The sequence below is a fragment of the Phascolarctos cinereus genome, unplaced genomic scaffold, assembly GCF_003287225.1.
Source record: "Phascolarctos cinereus isolate Bilbo 61053 unplaced genomic scaffold, phaCin_HiC Scaffold_5;HRSCAF=322, whole genome shotgun sequence".
NCBI classification, from domain to species: Eukaryota; Metazoa; Chordata; class Mammalia; order Diprotodontia; family Phascolarctidae; genus Phascolarctos; species Phascolarctos cinereus.
In genome coordinates, this window is record NW_027555958.1 from 272,137,389 (window position 1) to 272,165,129 (window position 27,741).

Sequence of the window (27,741 nt, forward strand, 5' to 3'; positions counted from 1 at the left end):
CTATGATATTCCTGGAAGTTTTCCTTTCGGGATCTCTTTCAGGAGGTGATTGATGGATTCTTTCAATTTCTATTTTACCCTCTGGTTCTAGAATATCAGGGCAGTTTTTCTTGATAGTTTCTTGAAAGATGATGTGGAAGCTCTTTTCTGATGATGGCTTTCAGGTAGTCCAATACTTTTTAAATTCTTTCTCCTGGATCTGTTTTCCAGGTCAGCTGTTTTTCCAGTGAGATATTTTACTTGGTCTTCCATTTTTCCGTATTTTTGGTTTTGTTTTACAATTTGTCATAGAGTCTTTTCATTCTTTTAAAAAAAAATTAAGGGGAAGGGGGAGTTCACCTTTGTAACTTTTTTCTTTTTTTAAGGCAATTGGGGTTAAGTGATTTGTCCAGGGTCACACAGCTAGTGTCAAGTGTTTGGTCTGAGGCCACATTTGAACTCAGGTCCTCCTGACTTCAGGGTACTCTATCCGCTGCACCTCTTAGCTGCCCCCAACCTTTAACTCTTAGGGACTAGAACCGTACCTAGAACATGGTAGGTGTTTGCTTAATAAATGTTTTTTGACTTCTCTGATCCACAGCCGTTTGCATGTTATCTTCTTAGACTAAGAGCGCCTTCAGAGCGTGGCCTGGTTTTTGACCTGGGTGGGGGCATGTTCCCACGGCCTTAGCACAGAACCTGGCACGAAGTAGGGCCCTTAAAATATGTTTCCTTTATGCTATTTGCCCAAAGAGCAGATTCCGAACTTTACATTTACTTTAATACGCTAAGTAAAAAATATATCAAACCAAATTATTCTTACATTTTACCTTCAAAATAACACTTAGCGGCAAAGGGCCCCGCAGGAGAGCCGCGGCCCAGCAGGCAGGCAGCCCGTGACTAACACTTTAAAGCAAAGCACACAACCCGCCTACCTCCGCTTCCTCGGTGCCCCCTCGGATAGCAGGGGTAATCCTCAACCAACGAGACGGAGGCACGCCCCTGGTAGAGCGTCCCTCGCCCCGGCACTTCCGGGTCAACGAGAGCGGCCTCCAGGCGGGGCTAGAGCGTAGCCTTCCGCCAGCGCAGCCTCGTGAGTGACCTTCTCGCGCCCACCGCAATGCTGGCTGCGGCTGCTCGCCCCCTCCGGGGGATCTGTTTGAGGTTCCGGGCCGCGGCCCTGCTCCAGACCAGGTACCCGAACCGGTGCCGGGACCGGTGGGTTGGGCCTCCGGGACTCGGGGTGAAGTAGGAGCCTCGGCCTGGAAGCATGAGGCCGGGAGGGGTCGCCTCAGGCTGCTCCCTCCCTTGCTGGGGGGAGGATTTTCTCGGAGCCTGCGGCCTTTAGTCGGGAGTCTTGTGTGGCCCCCCCCAGTCTGGATCCTCTCCCCTTTGTGGCGCTCGCGCCCCGCCCCCTCCCGCCCCTCACCGTGAGTTGAGTGAAGAAGTGGCAACCTTTTCTTGCGCCTAAGAAACGGGGGAGGATGACCCCTTTCCTCCCCTCCAGGGGCCCTATTCCCCTCCCCACCCCCGGGGCCCCTGGTACGGGAGGCCAGGTTCTGGTCTCTGCCGGTGTGACCTTGGACCGCTCACTTCCTCCCCAGTCCTTAAAGGGGGTGAGGGAGATTGAAGGGAACATTTACCTCATTCTGTCCTCGTGATAATCTTGTGCGGTAGGTGCTGTTGTTATTTTCATTCTTCAGTTGAGGAATCCGAGGCAGACATCGGTTTTAGTGACTTGGCCTAGAGTCACTTAGCTAGTAAATGCCTGAGGCCACATTTGAATTTAGGTTTCTGCTGACTCCTGGCCCCGGGCTCTACGTACTCCACCACCTAGCTGCCTTAAGCTTCTGTTGGGGGTACTGATTGTAATTTCCTGTGCCTAGTTTTTTGTTGTTGTTGCTTTTTCCCAAGCTGGGTCACATGACGAGGTTGGAATATCAGGTTCTTAACCTGAGGTGCACGTTAAGACTTAGGGAGACTTTGATGGGAAAAAAAATTTCATCTTTATTCCAACATAATTGGTTTCCTTTGTGATCCTATATATTTCACTAATAATTATAGCAACCTATTATTTATAGCACTTTTATTTACACCTTTATAGTTATATTTTGTTTTACATCTTTATAGCACTTTAAAGTTTTCAAATATCTTTACAAGTATTACCCTAATTTTATCATAAAAACCCTTGGAGTTAGATGCTGTTGTTCTTATTTTTACAGCTGAGGAAACTGAGGCAGACAGATTTTTTTTTTAAGTGACTCCCCAGGGTCACACAGGAAGTGTCTGAGCCTGGATTTGAACCTGACTCCAGGTCCAGCACCACCTTGCACATCATTTAAAAACATTATTCTGAGAAGGGGGACTGGGTTCCACCAGACCGTCAAAAGGATCCATAATACAAAAGCTGTTGAACTAGGGTCTGTCTCTAAGGTCCCTCCTAGCTTTCACAATACGTTTATAGCACAAATGTTGGGTTCCAGCCCTGTAAACAATTTTCCCTTGCTCACTTGCTGGGCAGTGACAGTTTCTTGTTTGAATGGGGTTGGGTGTAGGCTACCATTATTAGGTGTTTGTGCCCTGAGGCTAATGAGAAGCAGCTGTCATCAAAGAAGAAGTGAAACTCTGGCTGGAGCTGCTCTGGACAGTGCCCCCAAGGAGTACCCTCCTAAGATTCAGCAGTTAGTACAGGACATCGCTGGCCTCACTCTACTGGAAATCTCTGATCTCAACGAGTTATTGAAGGTAATGATAATAGCTATCATTTATGTAGTGCTTTAAGGTTTGCAAGTTGTTTTACTTATTTCATCATACAACAGCCTTGTAAGATAGGTTATCCTCATTTTACAGATGAGGAAACTGAGGCTGAGAGAAGTTATGTGACTTTCTCAGGGCTGCATAGGTAGTGAGCATCTGAAGGCAGGATTTGAATTTGGGTATCTTCCTAACTTGAAGTCCAGTACTCTATCCACTATGGCATCTAGCCGCACTGCCTAGAGAATGGAGTGAGCCATGTATTTGTTGAGTTGGGTGTTGAGTAAATGCTAAATTATTGTCTTTCCCAGACACAAGTGGGAGAATATTGGGTTTTGAGGAAGTTTCTCCCATCAGTTACTGAGTTTAGAGGATAGAATTCCAGTTGTTAAATTTTGTTCTTTTTTATATTCCTACAGAAAACACTGAAAATCCAGGATGTGGGGCTGGTGCCAATGGGTAGCATGGTACCAGGTGCTGCTACTGCAAAGGTAGCCCCTGAGGTAAGTTCTGGGGCTTTTTAAAAAGGTACATACACTCACTCACACTCTCTCTCTCTCTCTCTCTCTCTCTCTCTCTCTCTCTCTCTCTCTCTCTCTCTCTCACACACACACACACACACACACACACACACATACTTTCTCTTTCTTTCCTACCCTCTCTTGCTCTCTCCCTCTCTCTTTCTCCCTCCTTCCCCCTTTCCCTCCCTCCCTTCCTCACTTTCTCTCCCTCTTTTTGTTGTTCTTCAACTCTTCTAAAGTATCCTCCTGGCATTGTATCATTTGTACCCATTATTTTGTGTTTCCCCTCCCATTATGTCCTGTAGCCTAGCAGCACTGTACAAAACAATTTGATATAGGTTATATGTGTGCAGTCATGCAAAACATAATCCCATGTTAACCATGTTGTGAAAGAAAACACAGACCAAAAAAGAAAAAAAAACAAGAAAAATAAAGTTTAAAAAAAGTGTGCTTTTATCTACATTCAGACTCCATCAGTTCTTTCATTAGAGGTAGATAGCATTTTTCATTATAAGCCCCTCAGAACTGTCTTGGATCATTGTATTGCTGAGAATACGTAAGTCATTCACAGATGATCATTGTACAGTATTACTTTGTATCAGTTCATATTAGTCTTCCTAGGTTTTTCTGAAAGTATCCTACGTGTCATTTCTTACAGCTCAGTTGTATTCCATCACAATCATGTATCTCAGCTTGTTCAGCTATTCCCAAATCGATGGGCATCTCCTCAATTTCCAATTCTTTGCCACCACAAAAAGAGCTTCTATAAATACATATAAGTCCTTTTTTCTTTGATCTCTTTGGGATATAGATCTAGTGATGGTATTGCTGGGTGCCAAATTGTTTTCCAGAATGGTTGGATCAGTTCACTAACAGTGTTTTAGTGTCCCAATTATCCTAAAATTAAAAAAATTAAAAGATTTATCTCAAATTTTGTCCTATTAATTTCAACCCAGTTTTCTAGTTCAGTTTTTTGAATCTTGTCATCCAATGTATTAGCTATGTCTTTCTCCAATCCTGTGGTACCTATACTGATTGAAAGAACTCAGTATGTTTAGACTGGAGAAGAGAAAACTCAAGGGAAACAAGATAACTGTTGTGCAAAATGGATTAGATTTGTTCTGTTTGGTTCCAAAGGGCAGAACCAGGAGCGGCAGGTAGAGGTTGCCAAGAGGCCAATTTAGGTTTGATGTCAAATGAAACATCTTAACAATCAAAGTCCCTCTGAAATGTAGAATGGGCTACTTCAAAATGTGTTAAGTGTCCCTACGTTAGATGTAGCTCAAGTAGAGTCTGGATGTCCACTTACACAGTGGTGGACTGGAAGTCGGGAAGGAAGATCAGCCTCAGTCACTTAGCAGTTGTGTGACTATCTGCCTCAGTTTCCTCATCTATAAAGTGAGGATAATAATAGCATCTACTTCACAGGGTTATGAGGATCAAATGAATTGATATTTGTTAAGTGCTTAGCACAATGCCTGGCACATAGTAAGTGATATGTTTTATATACATATACATACATACATACATACATATATATATATATACACACACACACACACACACACACACACACACACACATACACACACAGAAAAAGTGATATCTGTTAGCTACTACTAGTACTTGTTAGTACTTGTTGGTTTTGTAGGTAGGGATTCTTTTAGTGTATAGGTTGGACTAGGTGGCTGCCATGATCCCTTCCCTCACTGATTCTGTGACCATGTTTTCTCTAAAACTATATATATGTACATACATGCATATACACACAAATACACAAACACATATATATATCTTCCCCAATGCTTAGTGTACACTCTGGTTATAGTAGCAGACTCTTAATAAATGCTTGGTTTATTGATTTGAAATTGAATTAACCAAGATTAGAAGGGATATTAGAATGCTGTAAATATCTAAATCTTTTTAAAAAATTTGTCAAGATCCTGCCTTGTATTAGAACAATGCAAGGTAATAGGATTACAAAGATTAAAAAAGACTGGCTTCAGGAATTGATCATTTCTGTAAAATAAGCAGTGTGGTGTTGGATTTGAAGTCAGGGCTGGTTTCACATTTCACCTCTGTTCTTCACTGTGTGATTTTGGGGTGACTCTTCCTGGACTGTTTCCCAGCTGTAAAATGAAAGGGTGATGTCATTGGTCATAAACCAGTGGTGTCAAACTCAAATAGAAATTAGTGGCCATTAAGCCATACATCAGTATCCCTTCAGGCTGCTTGTTGACTTAGTTTTAAAACAATGTGATTATCTTAATTTTTTTTGTTAAGCATTTCCCAATTATATTTTAATATGGTTCTGGCTACATTCCAGGAGAATGATGTAGGCTATATAGGGCCAAGTAAGCTGTGTGATTGACACCTTTGAACTAAATAACTTCTTAGGCCTTTTCCAACTTGAAATCTATGAGGCTGCTGGGGAGAATATAGCATATGTGCAGATAAAAAGAATGACGTTTATATAACACTAAAATTGCAAAGGATCTATAGGTATTATTTCATGTGAGCTACAACTGTTGCCATTCCTGTTTTATATGAAGAAAATGCAACCCAGAAAAGTCCAAGGATTTGCCTGTGTTTACACAGATACTGTGTGTCAGAGGAAAGATTTGAACTCTAGTCCTTGGCTCCATAACTTTTAGGCTTCCTATCCATTAATCCATCTTACCCTTCTTTTCTAAAATTTTATTTGTATTATCATTTTAACAAACATGAACATTTCAATATACAAAGAACAGAAAAGGGGGTTGTATGTGCTACATTGATTTTCTTCTGGTTTTGCATCATTATCCTACATTTCCCTGCACCACCCCCTCCAATAGAGGCCCTGCCTTATAACCAATAAGTATAGTGAAGCAAAACAACACATTGGCTATGTCTAAAAATACATTTAATCCATGCCTTTAGTCCATCACCTTTCTGCCAAACAGTGAAAATTCATGATTAATCATTACATTCATCATAGCTCTGAAATCTCTTTTTTTTGTAGTGTCCTCTCATTTTTTTCTCAATTACATGTAAAACTTTTTTCAGTATTCACTTTCTAAAATTTTGAGTTTCAAATTCTCTTCCTCCTTTCCTCCTCCTTGAGAAAGCAAGCAATCTATACATGTGCAGTCATGCAAAACATTTTCATATTAGCCATGTTACAAAAGAAAACACAGAAAAAAAACCCACCAAGAAAAATAGATTAAGAAAAGTATTCTAAGATTTGCATTCAGATTCCTATCAATTCTTCTTCTGGAGGTGGATAGCATTTTTCATCATAAATCCTTTGGAACTGGTTTGGATCATTGCATTGCTTTTAGCTAAGTGATTCACTCTTGATCATCACACAGTATTGCTGTTACTTTGTATAGTGTTCTTCTGACTTCATTTTGCATCAGTTCATATAAGTCTTCCCAGGTTTTTCTGAAAACATCCTACTTGTCATTTCATATAGCAGAGTAATATTCCATCACAGTCATGTGCCACAACTTGTTCAGCCATTCCCCAGTTTGTAGGCATCTTCCTCAGTTTCTAATTTTTTGCTACCACAAAAGGAACTTCTATAAATATTATTGTACATATAGGTCCCTTTCTCTTTTCTTTGACCTCTTCGGGATATGCACTTAATAGTAGTATTGCTGAGATAAAAGGTATGTGCAGTTTGGGCATAGTTCCAAATTGCTCTCCAGAATGGTTGGATCAGTTCACAACTCCACCAGCAGTACATGAGTACCTATTTTTCCACAGTCCCTCCAATATTTGTCATTTTCCTTTTCTGCCGCATTAGCCAAACTGATAGGTGTGAAATGGTACCTCAGAGTCTCTTTAATTTACATTTTTCTATATGATTGTAGATTGCTTTGATTTCTTCTGAAAACTACCTATTTGTTTCTTTTGACCAATTTGATCAATTGGAGAATGGCTTGTATTCTTATATGTTTGATACAGTTTTATTTTTTTGACTCAGTTCTATATATTTGAGAAATGAGGTGCTTATCAGAGAAACTTGCTGTAAAATTTTTTTCTTCAGTTTACTGCTCTTTTTCTAATTGTGGTAGCATTGGTTTTGTTTTTTAATTTAATTTAATCAGAAGTATCTATTTTACATCCTGTAATGCCCTCTATCTCGTTTGATCATAAATTTTTCCCTTATCCATAGATTCATCTTCCATGCTTCCCTAATTTTCTTATGATATTTGACCATATCTTGGTATACAGTGTGTGGTGTTGGTCTATATGTAGTTTCTGCCAAATTGCTTCCTAGTTTTCCCAGCAATTTTTGTCTAGTGAGTTCTTGTCCCAAAAGCTTGGATCTTTGGGTTTATCAAACACGAGATTACTGTGGTCATTAACTACTGTGTATTGTGTACTAATCTGTTCTACTCATTCATCACTATATTTCTTAGTACCAGATTGTTTTGATGATTACCATTTTGAGCTCTGAAGTCTTTCAAAATTATTTTTGTTAGATTGTATTCAGTGTACAAATTGTCCTCCTGATTCTGCTTACTCTGGAAAAGTTAATATAAGATTTCCCCAATTTCTCTGAATTTGTCATGTTTATAATTTTCTTGCAGTAGTATTCTATTACATGCATGCATCATATGTTTGTTTGTTTTTGCTTTTTGGTGAGGCAGTCTGGGTTAAGTGACTTGCCCATGGTCACACAGCTAGTAAGTGTCAAAGTGTGTGGGGCCAGACTTGAACTCAGGTCCTCCTGACTCCAAAGCTAGAGCTCTATCCACTGTGCCACCTAGCTGCCCCTAATTGTTTTTTCTTTTCCTGTGCTTATTCACCAGTTTTTAAAAATTGTTATTGCAGAGGTTCTACAACTATTTCAAATGGTGATAGTGACAATGGACAGCCTTGCTTTACATCTAATCATATTGAAAAAGCAAAACAGCTAAATCTTTATTGAGTTCTATTTTCCTGTAAAGCTAAACTAAGGTTCTGGGGGTTAAATAATAATAATAATAATAAATATTATAATAACTGGCATTTATAAAATTTATATACATTATCTCATTTGATCCTCAGTGGAGGGGTGATAGGAATAGTAAATTTGTCTGATGGCAATCTGATTTCCCTTTTAGAGTTAGAAAGTAGGCAGGGAGATTAGGTTAGGGCTATGTCTGGCTTCACCTTTCCTTTTCCTCCTCTTATTCTAGGCAGCAGAAGAGGAAGAGGTACCCAAGCAAAAAGAACGAACACATTTCACTGTTCGACTGACAGAAGCCAAGCCTGTGGATAAAGTGAAACTAATCAAGGAAGTAAAGAATTACGTCCAAGGCATAAATCTTGTCCAGGTATGAAGAATTCTTATCCCATGGACGTTACAGCCCTCTGCCTGCTTAATGGTTTTCAAGTTGAGAGAATCTCCCTCCTCTGCATCCCACTAGCTTTCCCCTGGAGTCCTTGTGCTGTGATCATAATCATGCAGTTGCCCCAGACTTGATCCTCTGGCCAAGGACCAGGCTTATTATAAAGACCCCCAGGGCTTCTATGGTTCTAATCCTCTACTTCTTTTCATTTCAGGCAAAGAAGCTGGTAGAGTCCTTACCACAGGAAATCAAAGCTAATGTTGCCAAATCAGAAGCAGAGAAGATTAAAGCAGCCTTGGAAGCAGCTGGTGGCACTGTGATTTTGGAGTAGGAATTTGGGGTTCTGAAGGACTTGTGCAAAGTGGGGCTTACTCTAGTCCAGCCTGACCACTTGGGCAGTAGCCCCATGTGTATTACTGCCTGCAGACCCGAAAAGATGAATTTAACCAGTGTGGGTAGTTTGAGAACTTTTTCAGCTTTTCAGGGGAGGCCCATCTGTCCCCGGCCCTTTTAAAAGGCTACTGTGAAGAAGGACTCTGTGAAACATGAGAGTGGGGAACAAGTTTGTTCGAACAGTAGTCTATGAGGAAAATATATTATTACCCATACTTCCAGTGTGTTTAGAATTGTGTGCTGAAGACCAGAGACAGGCAGCCAAGAATTGGCACAGCAATATCTTAAACTACTGAAGTTGGATGTTGTGGGGGATAACTTAGGTTTGTAGGGTGGTCTGGGCCCTAAGTCTCCCTGCTTGTCCTCTTTGTTGTGGTGCCAGGTAAATACTGTATTTCTCAAGTCCTTAAAGAAAGGTACTTCCTTCATTGTCATTTTTACCATCTCTTTGTAGTGTCTGTGCTATAGTGACTTTATGATGGGTACTGTTGGTTTAAAAAAAACCAGAGGCAGACACCATCCCGTTAGCAAGCTTATATTCTAATTGGAGGGACAGTATGTATACGTAGATATTTAACAGTACAAGGTATCATAGGAAAAAGGTGTTACAGGAGTTATAAGAGCTTGATCACCCAGAGTGTAGAGAAGGCTATTCGGGAAAGATAGGGTTCAAGAAAGACCCTAAAGGGGGCATCTAGGCGGTGCAGTGGATAGAGTACCGGCCCTGGATTCAGGAGGACCTGAGTTCAAATCCAGCCTCAGACACACAACACTAGCTGTGTGACCCTGGGCAAGTCACTTAACCTCATTGCCTAGCCAAAAAAAAAAAAAAGAGACCTTGAAGGGTTGGACTTACATAAGTAGAGAAAGAAGATATTTAAAGCAGGAAGAACAGTGGGAGTGAAATAGGGGCAAGAGTGTTCTGGATGTATTTAGGGGAAAGTAAGTAGATTAGATTGGCTGGGCCATTATATAGGGTAAACAGGGAAAGGTTCTGGAAAGGCCTTGAATCCCAGGCTACAGAGTTTAGGCTTTTAATTTATCCATAATTGTCAAAACTTGAGGGAATGGGAGTAGATGCAGCATTTACAAGTTAATAAAGTTACTCTCACCCTTGAAAACTGAGCCAGTTTTATAACTAAGTAAGCTGAGCTCAACTCTAGGGATGAGTCCCTCAATGGGGCTTCTCTAGACTCAAAAGGGATTAGGACCTGTATGTGCCATAGTAATTTACCCAGAATAGGCCACTGCTGCCCAGCTTTGAAAGAGGGAACTGTGTCTTAAGAGGCAGCCTGGGAAATGAGGTAGACAAATGCTACAGGAGGCAGGAGGCACTGGATCAGCTGGATTGTGGGGAGAAAAAGAAGAAAAAGTCATCTAAAGCTTCCCAATGTCAGTGCCTTATATCTGGGGCCTTGCCCAGACTTTCCCCCTGGTTCCATCTATGTAGTTACTGAAGAGTTAATGATTTGCCTAACTGGGATGGGGGGGGGGTATCTGATCCCTCCCTGAGTCTTCCTGTTTGTTCTCTGGGTGTGATGGTTCCCTTGCAAGGTGATTGCCCAGAGCAGGGGTGAAGCTAACCATTCTCTGGCATCTGTTTCCTGGGCTATTTATCCCCAAGAACAGGGATAGAAGTATAAAAATCAATACTAAATGGAAGTCTTATGCCCAAATCTCAAGTCACTCTGTACTTCCTCCTTTCCCAAACTCAGTTCCCGGTAATGGAGTAATATTAGACACTTTCTTTTTGCCTTTTTTACTTTTAGCCCTGGACTTTAGGAGAATGTGAAATACAATCTCAGTTGTAAGGCACTTCTGACCTGAACAAGAAACCCCTCTACCATGGACCCAAGAAGTCGTTCAGCCATTGTTTAAAAATTGGAGAGGAACTCATTACTTCCCAAAGTAACTCATTTTACCTTTGGTTAACTTAATAGTTAAGAGATTTTTCCTTCTATCAAACCTAAATCTTTCTTTACAACTTAAAACCTACTACTTCTGGTTCTCCCCTCAGGCCCAGCAATTCCTAGTCTAATTCCTCTTCCAAGTGACAGACCTTCATATATTTAAATACCAATTCTCTTATTTTACCCATTCACTACCCTCTGAGCCTCCTGTATCAATTATCAATTTTTTCTATTCTTTAGGCTAAACATCCCCAGTTCCTGCAACTGATCCTCATATGCCAGGATCTTGAAAAGCTTATTTATTGTCCTCCAGACTATCTTCCACAAGTTAATAGTCTTCCTAAAATGTGCCCATGACTGAACATAATACTTCACAAGTAGTCTAGGTGGGAGTAAGACATCCTATACCCAATGACAACATGGCTCCCTTCATGTAGTGTAAGATAACATTAGCTTTTTGGGGGGCTATCATAGTATATTTAGGGAGCTTGCCCTTTATTCAAACCATCAGATCTTTTCCATCTACACCTCCCCCATTTTTTCTTGTGAAGTTTGTCTTTTTTTTTTTAATCGAAGTGTAAGAATTCCTATTAAATTTCATCTTACTAGATTTGGCTCAACAGTCTATCCTTTAAAAATCTTGGATGCTGACTGTCATTACCTAGTTATATGTCATCTTCAAACATGATAAGTGTGGCATGTGTTTTTATACACATATTAAATAGCACGGGGCCAAGTATAGATCCCCTGGCACTCAGCTAGAGACCTTCCAAGTTGACATCAAACTATTAATGACTACTTTTTGGATCTAATCATTCAACTTCTTAATCCACCTCTTATCACATATCCCAAATATCCATCATCATCATAAAGATTGCGTAGTCATTTGTCAAATATTTTGTTAGAATCTAAAAGTAAACTATACTGCATTCCCTTGTTCTATCAGTTTAGTAATCCTGTTTTGAAAAAAGAAACAAAGCTAGTCTGCCACAACCTGTTTGGGCTGATGCCATGCTGGAGCCTTGAGATCATGCCTTCCCTTTCTCGAGTGTTCACTAACCATACTTTTCATAAAATGTATGCCATAATTTTACCAGGAATCAATGTCAAGCTCACTGGCCTATAATTTTACTGACTCAATTCTAAATTTTTTTTAAATCAAGGCATTTGTGTTGGCATACCTACTGTTTGTCTCTCTAAGCTCATTGTGGGTAACAACTCTGTATTCACTATTTTCATTACATCTTTTTGAGTCTAAAATTCATACTAAGGAGACGAAACAGCCTAAATATGAATTGAACTCCCTCATTTTTTTTTATCTATTATAGTTCCTTCCACTTTTCCCTGAGCTTCAAAACCAACCCTTTTTGTTCAATACCATCCTGTTTCATTGATAGGGGTTTGGATATTGGTTCTACTATTTTTTTGGAGAGGCGCTATGTCTTAATGCTGAGATGCCATCTAGCTAGTCCCAAGTAGCCTAGTATCCTCAAGAAGCAGAAGGATTATCTTAGAAACTTGGAGGCTAATCTCTCATCAAGTGCAGAAACCCCCTCTACAGGTGGCTTGGCAAACCTTTTCTTGGTAACTTTTTTTTAAAGAATGAGACCCTTTTTTTTTATAATTATTTTTTTTATTTTTAGTTTTAAACGTTCACTTCCATAAGATTTTTCATCATGATTTTGAGGTAGTCCAGTAATTTTTAAATCGTCTCTCCTGAATTGATTTTCCAGGTTGGTTGTTTTATTGACGAGGTATTTTACATTTTCATCTATTTTTTAATTTTTTTGTTTCTATTTAACTGATTCTTGCTCTCTCATAGAGACATTAGTTTCCATTTGTCCAATTCTAGGTTTTAACAGATTGTTTTTTTCTGTTTTTGTACTTCCTTCTTCAATTAGCCAATTGTGTTTTTTATGGACTTGTTTTCTTCAGTGTACTCTTCTGTTTTTGTCCTTCAACTGGCCAATTCTGTTTTTTAGGGACTTGTTTTCTTCAGTGTATTTTTTTTCCAATTGGCCAGTTGTATTTTTGAAGGACTCTTCTACCTCTCTCATTTGACTATTAAAATCCTTCTTGAGCTCTTCTAAGAAGGCTTTTTGGGCTTCAGACCAGTTCATATTCCCTTTTGTTGTCAATGTTGTCCTCTTCAGAATTTCTGTCTTGATCTTCACTCTTATAATATGAATCTATGGTACGTTTCTTTTTACTCATGGTGTTTCTTTATTCCCTGGCCTTTAAAGAGATTGAGCTCTCCTGCTGGGGAACAGAGGGCACTGACCTAAGCTTCTTGTGTTGGGAGCTAGGTCTTGGTCACTGGGTTTGTGTGCTGGGGCCTCTTATGTTGGCAATTGGAAGCTGTAGGGTTTTGGCAGCTTATCTCATGTTGGGCTGGAATCAGCAAGGCTGGGGCTTTAGGAAAACTTTAGGTTGCTTTCTTCACCTCCTTTCAGATGAATGCCGCAGGGTACTTATCCGCCTGGGGCCCCTTGTAGTTCTGCCTCCCTTATTTTTGCTGAGGGACTGGGAGACCCATTTGCTGGGCTGCTGCACTGCTGCTCCCCATCTTTCTTCTAGTACCACTGTTCCAGGATTTTTTCTGGGGTGATATTTTCTGGGTTTTCAGAGGTTGATAGGGGAGAGTGAGAGCCACTACCTTTTCACTCTGCCTTCTTGGCTCCTGGAAGCGGAAGAGCCATAACATTTTGAGTTTTTTTCCCCCTCCATCTCCTCCCCTTCCTAAGACAGCATGTAATCTGATATAGGCTCTACTTATACCTTCATATTAAGCATATTTTCACATTAGTCATGATGTACAGAAGAATTAGAACTAATAGGAGGAACCAAGGGAAGGAAGAAATAAAAGGAAACAACAAAAGAAAAGGAGAGCAAATAGTATGCTTCCATTTGCATTCAGACTTCATGGTTCTTTTTTTGGATGTAGATAGTATTTTCCATCTTGAGTCTTTTGGAGTTGTCTTAGATCCTGCATTGGTGAGAAGAGCTAAGTCTATCAAAGTTAGTCATTGCACAATATGGCTATTATTTGTTCTCCTGGTTCTGCTCATTTCATTCAGCATTAGTTCATATAAGTCTTTACAGGTTTTTCTGAAGTCTGCTTGCTCATCATTTCTTATAGCACAATAATAATCCATTACATCCATATACCACAAATTGTTCAGCCATTCCCCAATTGATGGGTATCCCCTCAATTTCCAATTCTTTGTTGAAGCACTTATTTAAAAAAATCTCTTTATTGATGCCTTTTTTTTATTTATGAATATGACCCTTTCCCCTCGTTCCTGTCTCGTAAGCCATCTTTTGTAACAAGGATTTAAAAAGAAGGGAAAATGCACCTCAGCAAGACAGCTCTCCCTACTTTTTAAGGTAGCATAGAATAAAATAAGAAATTTTATTTTTCTATCAGTCCTGTTCTTAGGAAGTTATTTCTCATGGAAGAGAAATCTGCCTCCCTTCAGATTTCACTCATTGGCCCCTTTGAGGCCATACAGAATGAATCTATTCTCTCTTCCTCATTACAGCCTTTGAAGTATTTGAAGAGACTAGCACATCTCCTTCCCCAAGCTAAGTATTCCTTCTTTTCTCATATGGAATTATTTCTTTTCAAAATATGTCCACAGTTGAAGACAGCATGGCAGAAGGGCTCTGATCAAACTGAGTACAGGGGAACTCACCTCCTTTAATCTGGATAATATACCTCTATTAAAATAGCCTAAAGATTGCTTTAAGTTTATTGGCTGCTTTAACTCCCTGAAGACTCTTCCATATGAGCTTATAGGCAACTAAAATTGACATGCATTTTTAAAAATATAGGTCACTTTCACATTTTTTGTTAAATTAGTTTTTGATAGTTGGGGCCTATCTCTGACCTGCTGGAATCTATTTTGAATGAAGATCCTAGCTTCCAGCCCCAATAACTGGCCCTCTTAACACTGTACTTTGCAGATCTGAGAAAGCATTCCCACTATGTTAAGAAGCTTGATACAGTGGAAAGAGATCTGGAATTGGCTAGGGTCAAGAGACTTGGCTTCATATACCAGCTCCCGGCAAGATGTGTGATGACAGTCGAAATCAGTTAACTCCTGAATCTCAATTATCCTTGTCTACAAAGTTGAGAGAGACCATAATATTAGCAGTAACTACCTTATTTGCATGATGGTTGTGAGCTCTCTCTCGTATTTAAATTCCTATTTTATGTCTTGTTGATAAGTGTTGAAGAGGACAAGACTAAAGATAGGGACCTGGAACACTCCTATTTGAGACAACCAGTTAAAATTTAAAATGCCTACTTCTTATTCTGTCCTTAGTAATTTTCTCGTAAACCTCAGGTTATTCTGAGCCTTGGTCTTATTGATATTATTTTTACCATTCCAGGCTTCTGTATTTGTTACTCTATTTTCATCTTTAGTATATGTTCTTAAATCTTAATTCATCAGAGAGTGCACCATAGAGCTAACCCTGGATTTCTTTAGATCTTCATCTCCTCTGCCTGATTTGTGATTTATTATTGGAATTTTATGTTATTTTTTGAGAGCCTCCATCCTCGAGATATTTTGAGAGTCTCTGACCATGGGATCATACCTGTCTTCTCTGAACTTAATTATTTATACTCTTTATATTGGTATTGGTAATATATGTATATGTATATATGTCAATACAAAGAGTATGAATATACAGATTGTGTGTGTATACAAGTGTGTATGTATGTGCACACATATCCATATGCCATAAGAATTGTTTCTAACTTGCTTCCTGTTATTTTCTCCTAGACACCAGTTCTGTGCTTGTTTTTTATGTGCCATACACATTTTTTCACTGTTATCATCTGGTTTAATGGTTTTGTCTGGATTTTTTTTTCTCTCCACCTTTTTCAAAATTTTCAGTTTTCAGTTTTTTAACTCTTGCCAGGATCCCATCATTCTTGAAGCCTAAAGCATGGTTCAAGTAAACAAGCCCTTTTTATCAACACCATCTAGGTAGCCTGTTGTTCACTCCTTATATTGTCCTTTATCTCCCAAAATCTTCAACTGATGACTTTGCTTTGGAACCCTAGAGATAAGCAATGAAAAGAGCTCACAAGTTTCCTAGGAGGGGCATGGTCAGTGAGATTGGGCAGCTGGTTTAGCCAAATAAAAAGCCAATTTTTTTACAAAGAGATTTCAGTTCTTCACTCCATCTTTGTTACTGTTGAAGTCTGTGGAGCTTTAGTTCAGTGTTTGAATAACTGACTGGATAGAACAAAGTTGGACCAGCCCACTTCTTTCTGGTCTTCAGTTTTCTCATCTTTAGAACCAAAGGCTAGATGATGTCTTATGGTTCCTAACAGATTTGATGTGGTATAATTTTATGGTTCGCATGGTTGACAGAGAGTAAGCTAAGAAGACAGTCTTGTGTGACTCCAGGAAGTCACTTAACCGTGCAGTTCTCTAAGCACCTCTAAGACTCAAAGTTGCAAAGTAAGCACCAACTTGTTGGGATAAGGAGTTTCCTCACCTGGAACTTGCTTATATACTAATCAGTTCTTATGCTTATCCCCCATGATTCTTAGTTATCGAGAGTATAGATCTAGAATTTAAAGGATCCTAGAAGAGATTATCTGGTTACCTTGTCACAGAATATACTTTTAATAATCATCTATTCCATGCACCTTATTTTTGCAAATGAGGGAATTCACCAAGAAAAGTTTAGTGACTTGGCCAACATCACACAGCTTAAATTGAACCAGTCTACTACTACTAGTACTACTATTACCACCACCGTCACCACCACACTTACTTAGGCAAGCTCCTTCATTTTACAGAAGAGGAAATTGAGGTCCAGAGAAGTAAGATGGCTTGCCCAGCCATGCAGTAATTTTAAGTGCCCAGAAATTATTTGCCTAATGCACTTTGCTGTAAACTAATTGCTACAAAGCAAAGTCCCTTCAGGAGAGTGCCTTAAGAACAAGCACTACCATTCAGTGTTTCACTGGCCTCAGCCTCATTTGATTCAGCCATATATTCAGAAAATCTGTACCATTCAAAGTAACTGGGACCTAAAGAGGATTTGGGAATTTTTAATTTTACTTAAATTAATTCTTTGGGAATAGTAAGTCTTTAATTCCTTATTTATTTATTCCTCTTTATTTAGTGAGAAGATACAGGTTAGACCAAGCTCCGATCAGAATCCCCATCCATGTTTTGGTGGGTAATCAGTTCACCCTTTAATGGGGGCTGCCTTCTTGTGAATGGCTAGATTATTTTGCTACTAACCTATCTCCTGCCTATTGATTTTCTCAGAAGAAAGGCTCTGTATAAATTAGTTGGGCAGTATTGAAAGTCAACAGTGAGCCCTGTGGAGGGAGGTACATTTAGGTAAGATATACATAAGTGTTATCAACATATCCACTAGGCTTTGAGACACAATAATACATAAAAACACTCCAAGATCCCTTGATAGCCTGAAGGAGATGAGAGAAGGCCTCATAGAGGAGGTGGCTCTGGAGTTGGGTTCTGAAGAAAATCGGGATGGTTCTTCACTCCAGGCCAGGTTGGGATGTCAGTTTGGTTTTGTTGGGGTAGGATATAATGACTTGGTACACATATCTGTGCACTTGAAGGGAGCTGAGAGAAGGCATCATCCCTGAATATAAGTCCCTGCTTTTTATTTCTAGCCATCTATCCTGTACCAAGTTTCAGCTGCTTGTGGCTTAGCCCGTGACTGTGATTAGTGGGGAGTTTCCTTTAGAAAGGAGCTGTAAAGAGATAACTTTTGCAGCCACAGCCCTGTTCATGGTTTCAGGCACAAAGCAGTAAGTTGCATTTCCTGGTACGTGTTGGTAATCCCTTAAATTCAGCTTGATATTCTCAATATGCAGGACGACTTTGAGGTCCTGTAGAATAAGAATCTTTATAATTTAGAATGTCAGAGGTGATAATATGAACAAGACAGTGAAATGCAAATTAAGGTAACGCTGTGTATGGTGTGTTGTGCACGTGAGAGGTAGGGGTGGAGGGGGGAGGTAGTCTGGGTTAGCTGAGCCTATGGTTCAATACCTTGCCTTCTGCCTGAGGTGGAGTCTTACTGGAAATTGAAAGGGGAGAAAGGAAGAATTTCAGTGAAAGGTCAAATACTGCCCAAATGAGGCCTTCTCTGATGGAATAATAAGGAAGAGCTGCCATTAACATACTTCAAGAAGTTATGATTTTATTGGTGTGGTTCATTACTTCCACTTGTGCAAACTTTGACTCCACACCTCAGGGGACTATTATCAGTAACTAACCAGAATTTGTCACCTGGTGGTCCGTTGATCACCTGGTGATGAGCCTCTCCAAACTTAGAACAGAAACATCATTGGCCTGTCTATGAAGCCTTCTATTGAACCTGCGACAGCAGCCTTCCAGAATCCACTACCTGTCACCTCACCACCACAGTGAGGCAGCAGTTGAGGATCATAGACTTAGCACCGAAAAGAATCTTGGCCATCGGCTGCCTATTCCAAGCCTTATTCTACAGATGAGGAAACAGGCCCAGAGAGTGATGTGAGTGACCAGCCCAACAGGACAGACAGCAGAACTGCATTAGACTCCCTTAGGACCTGACAATTTACAAAGTGCTTTCCTCCTAACTCTAGAAGCAAGGATTTGCAAATGAGGAAACATCGTGAATGAAGGTGGTGATCATGAAGCCCATGTTCATATCAAACATCAAGTATCTACCATATGCCAAAGACTGCAAGCACAGCCAGTGGGGATGCATAAACAGGAAGGATGAAACGGTTTCTATTATCTGCTAACAAGTTAGGGAGAAGTGACAAATGGCCCACCAAGGACTAGACCCACACTGTCTTACTCTAAATCCTCTGTTCTTTGCACTACCCCAGACATTTCTGTTCTGTGTTGTTACTTTCCTGGAAAATTCAGGGTTTAAACTACCAGTATAGTGTTCCTGGTTGTGGAAATGGCATTGGAAAGTGATCAAGCCAGACTAGGGACAGAGAAGACATTTAGAGCTTTGGGATGTCTTAGAGATCATCTATCTAGTCCCGCCGCTTCATTTACAGTTGAGGGAACAGGTACAGATAATTAAGCAATGCCTAAAATTACACAGTAAATGGGGCCCTGAATCAAACCCACCGACTGTGAAAGGCTCATTAATACAGCACCCAGCAAGTTACAAGTAATTTACCCAAGACCACAGGTAGCAAGTGATAGAACTAGGAATTGAATCGTGACCTTTTAGGTTCCAAAGCCCCTCCCACAGCCCAGGAGCTACCTTTCAAAGAGATGCTTTTCCCCAGGGCGAGGCTATTTTACGTGGCCTGTTTAAAGCCAGCACTTTTTGAATGAGGGTGGGGCCGACTTCACAAAATTTAGAGCCCATCCAAGATGCTACAGGTGATAGGCAAGGTTCCAAGATACTGGAAAGGTAAGGAGGGCGTCAAGGAAGATGGGGTGATGTGTGCTCCTTAGATGTGGGCCACTTTGAGCTCCAATGCTGTTGTCAAGGACTATTTATTGGGCGCCTACTGTGTGCCGAGCACTTTGTGTAGTAAGAGCCCTCACTTACCCCCAGGAGCTCACAGTCCCACTCGCGTCCGACTCTTCGTGACCCCGCAGACCACGCCACGCCACGCCACGGAGTTTTCTTGGCAAAGATCCTGGAGTGGTTTGCCATTTCCTTCTCCAGCAGATTAAGGCAAACAGAGGTTAAATGAATTGCCTAGTGTCTGAGGCCGGATTCGTACTAGGCTCAGTGCTCTGCCCACTGAACCATCTAACTACTTCCAATAATAACTATGTATTGAATTTGACTGAATCGAATGGGGGAGACAACGAGCAACCACCGCGCACCAGGGTGAACCTTACATAGGTAGCCTCGGAGGGAGGGCGCTAACCTTAAGGAGGACTGAAGGGTCTAGAAAAGCAAACCGCCGCGTCCCCCAGACTGCCATCCCCAAGAAGGAAGCACGGGGATAACCTGGGCTCCCTTCTGAACTAAGGGCGGGGCAGGGGGGGTGGTTCTGCGAGGGTCAGCCTGGCTCCCTCAGCACGCAGCCGCGCGGCGCGGTGCCCTTGGCCGCGGCCACCTTCTGCCTTCCCCTTCCGCCGCCCCCGCCCCTCGGGCCCGGAGGCGCTGCTGAGGCCCCTTTAAGGCGCGCCGGGGCCTAGCCGCTTGAAGCCGGACTCCTCTCGGGTGGGCGGGCCCGGCGGGGGCTGATCCTCCTGGACGCCGCGGTCCATTGGCTGCGAGGGGCGGCGGGCGGTGCTTTGAACCAGCTTCCCCTGAGCCCGAGCCGGAGCTGGGCCTCTCTCCTTGCGCCTTGCCCTGTGCACTGAGCCCCGTGCTCCGCCGGCTAGCGCTCGTCCTGCCTCTGGTCCGAGCAGCCCGGTGCGGCTCAGCCCCGCGCGGTGCAGCCATGTCCAATAGGCGCGTGTCCCGCTGGTACTTTGGGGGGCTGGCCTCCTCCGGGGCCGCGTGCTGCACCCACCCGCTGGACCTGCTCAAGGTGAGCGGCACACCCCATCTGGGATGCCGGAGACCCAAGCTGCTGATCCCTACCCCGCACCCCCTCCTGGCCAGGGGTCCCCAGAGAACTCCCACGCACTCCAGTGGTCAGGGTCCTCCCCTCCATCCTCCTCTCTGGCAATCTCAGGGGTGGGAGGCTGGGATGAGAAGGGAAGGGAACTAGTATTACTAAACGCTTACTATGGACCATGCACTGTGCTATGCACCGTACAGTGCATTTAAAAAATGTTATCTCATTTACCGGCAGGGCCCTGAGGAGGACAAGAGAGCTGTCTGCCTCCTGGGAAGGTGGGGAGTCCTCAGGACTAGTGAGGTGCCCACAGCAAAAGACATGGAGAGGCTTAAGAGAGCTAGGCTGGGTGGGATTTTCCACTGCAGCTGCAGCATTTTAAGAGAGGGTTAAGTGGTGGAGAGTCAGTGGGGTCAGGCCTTCAGCTGTTAAAATAATCTCTTCCCCTTCCCTGAAGAATGTTTTCCTTTGTCTGTACTTTTCAATACTGAGGGACAAGCCAGCCCAACCAGTATGCTCTCTTTCCTTCCCCCCTTTTTTCACCACTTGTGAAATGGTAACCTAGCTTCTCAGTCTTGCTCGGTCAGCTAATAAGCATTTATTAAGCTCTCCTGTGTGCCTGGAAGAGTGGTAACCATCCTGCCCCCAAGTTCCTCCTGGCGAAGCAACTTAGCCAGAAGTAAAGTCAGCGAATGTATAAACAAAATAAAAACCCAGATGGGATCAGGAATGAGGGAATGAGGAAGGACTTCTTGAAGGAGGTGATACTGGAGCTGAGCCCAGAGGGGCAGGTGGGCCGGGAGAGCATCCCAGGCGTAGGGGAATCGGCCGGTGCAAAGTTAAAGGAAGGGGGCGACAGAATGGCCTGTATTGGTGATGTAAGGGTTGCCGCAGGCGGTTTGGTTGAAGTGCCGAGTTTTCCTGGAGCAGAGTAAGGTAATCAGCCTGGAGACGTAGGTTGGCTCCAGCCTGTGAAGGGCTTCAAGTACTAAATTGAGAAGTTTGTATTTTATATCTTTGAGACAGAGAAGCGCTTTGGGAGCAGAGAAGGGACGTGGTCAGACTTGCCATTTTAGCGTTATCATTTTGATAGCGGTGTGGAGGATAAAGGGAGAGGCTGCATTCAGGGAGACTAAGTCCAAGGGAAGGGTGATGGAGACCTTGACTGGAGTGGTCATGGTGTGAGTGGGGAGAAGGGAAGACTTGGCCACAGATTGAATGTTTCCAAACCATCCTTTCAGACCTAGCACAAGTAACCGCTTTATTCTTAAAACCTAGATTATAAGCTCCTTGAAGACCCGTACTACGTAAATTGTGTCTGTGTCTGTGTCTTCCTCCCCCCCGGCCTAGCAGGCCTTAATTTTATGGTAGGTGCACTCAGTAGCTGTTTGAATTGGATTGAATTGAATTCAGCCAGGATTCAGGGCACAGAGTCAAAACAATGCATTTTCTGTTTACATTCCCCTGAGGAGGAAACACGTATAGATATACGAAAATATTTATACAACATCATTTCAAGAGAGGAGGTGCAGGTCTAATATGAAGGGAAATTTTTAAAATTTATTTTTTGGGGGGTTATATTTTAAGTTCTGAACTGCCTCCCTCTATCTCTTCCTTCCTCCCCACAGTGAAGGGAAATTTATTAAAAATAGAGCAAGGATTCCAGAGGGTGCAGTGGAAGGAGGTATCTGAGAAGAGTGGGTTGGGGACACGTGGGGACATTGGACTGACTTGCTGAGAGCAGTGAGGTCAGGGAAGGGAAGAGAGCCACAATTTTAGCCTCACCCTCTCTGTATCAAGGGTAGTGTTGATTTAATTAGCAACCCGTGAGAAAGTGGGGGCAGGGAGGGTGATCTATATGGCTGGGCTTGGTAGAGCCCTAGGGCCTAGCTATTTATGGAGAGAAGAGATTTGACATATTTTGAGATATTCAACTCCTCAACCTGATCAACTCTGCCCCAGTCATTTGTTCATCTTTCCCTTTGGTAAGGGTGCCTGCGGAGGGTCTGTGTTCCCAGCTGAAATTGCAGATGTAGAATACTAGAATCGAGGCCCAGAAAGGTTGAGTGAATTAAAATCTAGGCCTTTGGATGCCATATTCACTCCGTGTTTATTCCACTCGCCAGAAAAAAGATAAACACCAGTATAGGTGGCCAAGATGAGGAGAGTGGGTGACCTCAGAGAGCTCTCTTGGCTAGCCTGATCTGAGGGCTGCAGTAAAGGAGATGCAACTTAAGATAGTCCTTAAAGGGTCTGTATTACAAAATAGATGGGAACCTGATCTCTCAATCTAATCCCCTTAGAGGTCATCTAAACCCAGCATTTAAAACTGACCCTCAGAAGGAGATGTAGATTTGTTCAAAGTCACATGAGTGGAAGATCTAACATTAAAACCAGCTCCCCTCAAAATCCAGAATTTTTTTTCCATTGGACTTTGCCAGATGTTCCAGCCCATCAATTATCTCTCACCACAAGCCAGTTTGTTAACTATAAATTGTATTTAAAGCACTTTCTAATGTTAGCTTTTCCTCCTACTCCATTTTAAGCTCTAGGAGACTTTGGCTTCTCAGTTTGGGCTGAAAGAAAATGCCTCATTAACTTTCACCTACTTTCTTCAACCCTGCCTTGATCCTACCTAAACAGCTACGTTTTGGAAGGTCCTGAAGGGCAACTTTGTCCTTGCAATTAAATTTATGACTCCCCTTAAGATTTACTGTCAGCTCTTTCTGCTGACTTTGTACCTTGGAGTGAGGGTTGCAGGTTTTCTTTGGTCTGTGACCCTCTTAGGGAACACCAGGTCAAAAGCAGATCACAATAGCTTGTATATACTCAGTCACCTTGAATGAATTAAGAGCTTACTCTGTGCTAGGGGCAGCTAGGTGGCTTCCTAGATTGAGTGCTGGGTGGGAGTCAGGAATTCAAATGTGGATTCAGACATTTAATTAGCTGTGTGACCCTGGGCAAGTCACTTAACTCTGCCTCCAAAAAAGAGAGAGAGAGAGAGAGAGTCTTAACAGCTCCAGGATCTTTGCCAAGAAAACCCCAAATGGGGACATACTGAGTTGGACATGACTGAAAACAACTGAACAACCATGTGCTAAACTGTGGGGAGAGAAATAAAGACTCAAAATAGCCTCTGTCCTCAAGGAACTTAGAGTCTTACAGAGCTGAGGTTGTTAACCTTTTTTGTGTCATGGACTCCTTTGGCAGTGAAATCTATGGACCCCTTCTCATAATAATGGTTTTTGCTAAATTTCAATTAAAGGTTAGTGAAAATTAAGATATTTTTTTCCTATCCAAGTTCACTGACCCTATTAAATCTCTCCATGAAATCCTAGGTTAAGAACCCCCCCCCCAATAATCAAATCAACAAGCATTTTATGAAACATCTACTATGTGCCAGGTGCTGTAGATATAAAGAAAGGCAGAAAACCAGCCCCTGCTCTCGGGAGTTCACAGTCTAATAGGGAATACAATGTGCAAGCAAGCTATGTACAAGTAGGATATATACAGGATAAACTGGGTGGGGAGGGGAGACTGGGAGGGAGAAATCTCAGAATACGTATCTACAGTCTAATGGGGAATACAATATCCAGATAATTATGTCCAAACAGGATAAACTGGGGATAACCTCAGAAGGAGGGTGATTAAGGAGGACCTGGGAAAGACTTCTCGAAGAAGGTGTGCTCTTAGCCAAGACTTGAAGGAAGCCAGGAGAGAGCTGTGGTTAGGAAAGGGTATTGGGGTCTGTGGCAAATTCCTGGGATTTTGAGGGAAACAATAGGGCTATTAGCCCATCTTTTCTGGAAACTATGATGGTTTATGGTAGTATTTGATTACAGTTCTCCTGGATAAAGGTGCAAAGGCTGAGGGGAGGGTGTAGGGGTGGGCTCAGTCTGTGTACCTTGACTGGTAATCCAAGCAGTGAAGGATGGTAACGTTGCAGTCTCTGCAAACAGATTACTAACCAGAATGTGCCTGGTCGTGTGAACAGTTCCCTAGTTCTGGAGATGCCTGGCCTGGTTCCCATGGGGCAGATAACTGGGCAGATTCTGTAACCTCCAGGCCCACAGCAACATTCTTGGGGTTGGACAGAGGCAGACTGTGCCTCTAGTTCTTTGGGCTAGGGCTGCCTTCTGAGTGTCCTGTGCCTCTCTGTGCTGCAGAAGAACCACCTAAAAGAGTCCCCATTGGAAGTCATGCTAATAAAAATAAAAGAATTGCAAAGAGTCTGAGATCAGAGTCCAACTCCCATGTTTTCTGGGAACTTGTAAACATGGAAGCCGGGAGAGAAGAGGTCATCTTGTCTATTGTTTCACAGCTAAGTAATGATAATAATCTTGGTTTTAATATAAGCACCTTAAGTTTGCAGAGCTCCTCATATCTAGTGAAGGGTCACAGGTGAGATCTGAACCCAGATCCTTCCACTCTGCTATGAGACTCAAATGAGAATTATTATGTAAAGCACTTTCCAGCCTTTAAGTGCTCTGTTATTTTTTCCCCCGTCCTACTTCACTGACCCTTTAAATCTGTCTACAAACCCCAGGTTAAGAATCTAATAGTCGAATCAACAATAATTTTATCAAGTGCCTACTATGTGCCAGGCAGGGGCAGCTAGGTGGTGAAGTCGATAGAGTGTCTGTCCCAGAGTCAGAAAGACTCCTCTTCCTGAGTTCAAATCTCACCTCAGACACTTACTAGCTGTGGGACCCTGGGCAGGTCACTTCACCCTGTTTGCCTTGGTTTCCTCATCTGTAAAATAAGCTGGAGGTCACACATGGCTAAAAAATGACTGAACATCATAATGTGCCAGACAGAGGATACAAAGAAAGGCAGAAAACCAGTCCCTGCTTTCAAGGATCTCACAGTCTAATGGGGAATACACTATGCAAACAACTTTGTATGAGGAGGTTATATATATACTCATGATAAACTGGGAGGGGTGGGGGAGAGTAGGGGGGTCATCTCAGAATGCATATCTACTCTGTGCCAGGCACAGAACAAAGAAAGGCATTTATGTGCCTAATTATTATTAATGTCAGAGCCAGGACTAGAGACCAGGTCAGATTTCAAGTTGTGGGTTGTTTTTTTGTTTTTTTGTTTTTTTTGTAAATTAAAAGCATCATAGAGTCATGCATCTAGAACTGGAAGGGAACTTGGAAGTCATCTACTCCAACCCTTTCATTTTGCAGAAGAGGAAACTGAAGCCCAGGAAGATTATATTACCTGAAATACTTCTGAGGAGGGACAGGGTCAAAAGAAAGAATAGAATAAATGGGAGGGCAGGGTAAGATTAAGGGAAATAGAGTTAGTTTTTCACAATATGTCTACTATGGACGTGTTTTGCATAACTGCACGTGTGCAACCTATATTGAGTTGCTTGCCTTTTCAGTGAGGGTGAGTGGGGAGGGAGGAAGAGAAAATTTGAAACCTAAAGTTTTAAAAACATATGTTTAAAAAAATGTTTTCACATGCTACTGGGAAATAAGAAATACAGGAAATGGGGTACAGAAGTCTATCCTGCTCTACAGGAAAATAGAAGGGGAAGGGGATAAGAGAAGGGGAGAGAGATAGAAGAGAGGACAGACTAGGGGAAGGGATATTCAGAATGCATGCCATCTTGGGGTGGGGGGAGATAGGGTGAAAATTTGGAATTCAAAAACTTGTGGGAGTGAATGTCGAAAACTAAAAATAAATTTATATTTAAAAAAAAAGATTATATTATCTGCCCAACTACAAGAATCATCATCAGAGATGGCATTTGAACTCGGGTCCTCTGAGTCTAGTGCCAGTATTTTGGTCTCGCTATCATTTTTCACTGATTTTTATGACAATCCCTCCCTCCTCCAGCCCTGAATCTTGTAACAAGTGTGGTTAAGGCAAAGTAAGTCAGCATTCAGCATCCTTTGTGCCATACCTGCATTGCATGGGGATTGTAGCAGAGCCAAAATGACTTTAAAATCCATGTTCTAAATTATGAACTTTTGTACCAAAAGATTAGGATCTAGGATTGGCAGACAGCATGGCACACTGGAAATATCACTAACTTTGGAGTCAGTGAGGTGGGTAAGTCATGTGTTGGGTACACCACTGGACCTGGAGTCAGAAAACCTGGGTTCAAATCCAGCCTGAGACACTTAACTAATTGTGTGATGCTGGGAAAGTCACCTATCCTCTAGTCTGCCTTAGTAGAGGTCATATCTGTAAAACGGGGAAAATATAACATCTATCTCCAAGGGTTGTTGTGAGGATAAAATGAGATCATATTTGTAAAATGCTTAACAAATCGTAAGCTGCTAATACAAATATAAATAAAATTCAGAGGTATTATTGTCATATTATCCTCCTCCTCATCAGAGTTATCAGAGGACCTAGGTCTGAATCCTACTTCTTATGTGTGACCCTCAGCAAATCACCTCCCCAACCTTGAGACTCAGTTTCTTCATCTCTAAAATGAAGGGTTTTAGTTTAGGAAGAGCAGAGGGAAGGGAAGGAGAGGAAAATTTACAAAATCTTGTAAAAATGAATGTTAAAAATTGTCTTTATGTATAATTGGAAAAAATACTATTTAAAAAATAAAATAAAAAGGGTTTTGGTAGTGTTTGATAATGGGAGAACTGTAATCAAATTCTCCCTACTGTACAGTACCATAGCTTCCAGAAAGGTTGGGTAGACTTCCTCATCCCAGGAATGGCCAGACCATGACACCCTCCCTTAACTACAAGTTCCTCTTGGCTTCCTTCAAGTCTTAGCTAAAAGCCTACGTTCTTCAAGAACATGGATTTAAATGTACTTTATGGTACTTCCCAGCTCTAAATCTGTCCTTATGACTCGAGTTCCTGAAGGGCAAGGTACATCTTTGTGCTGTCTACCACATGGTAGTTTGCACCTAAAACCTTTGGTATTTAATAAATACTGATTAAATTTTTAAAAATTAAGTAATTCTATTTGAGGTGGGGTGGGAGGGTAGGAGAGGTGACTTTACTAAGTGAGTCTGCATTTAAGTAATAACCAAAGTCTTGTCACATGCAGAAACTGATGACATTTCCTTTTGGAACTAGGAGATATTCACTCAGTGTTGTGGTAGTAGCAGGTGGATTATTTACAAAAGGAGACTTTTCACACATTTTTTTAGGCAAAATGTATGTAGGGGGAAGGAAGACAGGGGTTTCCTTTGTCTTCTTCCATGACCAGCCAAGAGTTTGTTTCCCTTCTTTTTTTCCCACTGTATTCTCTCAGAAAAGGTCAGATGGGAGCTTGGATGATAATTTCCAGAAATGGCTCTAATGTAAAAGAGAAAGGCGTCTTTCTGATAAAACTTATTT

At 41.9% G+C, this 27,741-nt stretch overlaps 3 protein-coding genes and 1 long non-coding RNA gene across 4 annotated transcripts in view; 3 read left to right on the top strand and 1 right to left on the bottom strand.

Moving 5' to 3' along the window:
* The window catches only part of SLC25A10 (solute carrier family 25 member 10), a 44,796-nt gene extending 43,716 nt beyond the window's left edge, over nucleotides 1-1,080 (top strand). The window contains exon 12 of the mRNA XM_078155719.1: nucleotides 944-1,080. Coding sequence (XP_078011845.1) covers nucleotides 944-1,080 — 137 coding nt within the window. The remainder of the gene's footprint in view (nucleotides 1-943) is intronic.
* Nucleotides 1,028-9,402, top strand: MRPL12 (mitochondrial ribosomal protein L12). The gene is made up of 5 exons (XM_021000759.2): nucleotides 1,028-1,173; nucleotides 2,535-2,724; nucleotides 3,153-3,236; nucleotides 8,423-8,560; nucleotides 8,790-9,402. The coding sequence occupies exons 1-5, from the start codon at nucleotides 1,100-1,102 to the stop codon at nucleotides 8,904-8,906; spliced, it is 603 nt and encodes a 200-aa protein (XP_020856418.1). The 5' UTR covers nucleotides 1,028-1,099; the 3' UTR covers nucleotides 8,907-9,402.
* On the bottom strand, nucleotides 5,091-20,074 carry LOC110218194 (uncharacterized). The gene is made up of 2 exons (XR_002327239.2): nucleotides 19,447-20,074; nucleotides 5,091-5,383 (listed from the first exon to the last, which is right to left on the bottom strand). It is a non-coding gene; the product is annotated as an uncharacterized LOC110218194 (long non-coding RNA).
* Nucleotides 20,075-20,121: 47 nt separating this feature from the next.
* Nucleotides 20,122-27,741, top strand: part of LOC110218191 (mitochondrial dicarboxylate carrier-like) — a 32,033-nt gene continuing 24,413 nt past the window's right edge. Inside the window, 1 exon segment of the mRNA XM_021000758.2 lies at nucleotides 20,122-20,386. Coding sequence (XP_020856417.1) covers nucleotides 20,297-20,386 — 90 coding nt within the window. The 5' untranslated portion in view covers nucleotides 20,122-20,296.

Excerpts from the sequence above, each read along its gene's own strand:
- MRPL12 (XM_021000759.2), top strand. The coding sequence starts at position 1,100 with ATGCTGGCTGCGGCTGCTCGCCCCCTCCGGGGGATCTGTTTGAGGTTC. Across the intron at positions 1,174-2,534 it reads GCGGCCCTGCTCCAGACCAG|GCTACCATTATTAGGTGTTT; the intron begins GTACCCGAACCG and ends GGTTGGGTGTAG. Across the intron at positions 3,237-8,422 it reads CTGCAAAGGTAGCCCCTGAG|GCAGCAGAAGAGGAAGAGGT; the intron begins GTAAGTTCTGGG and ends CTCTTATTCTAG.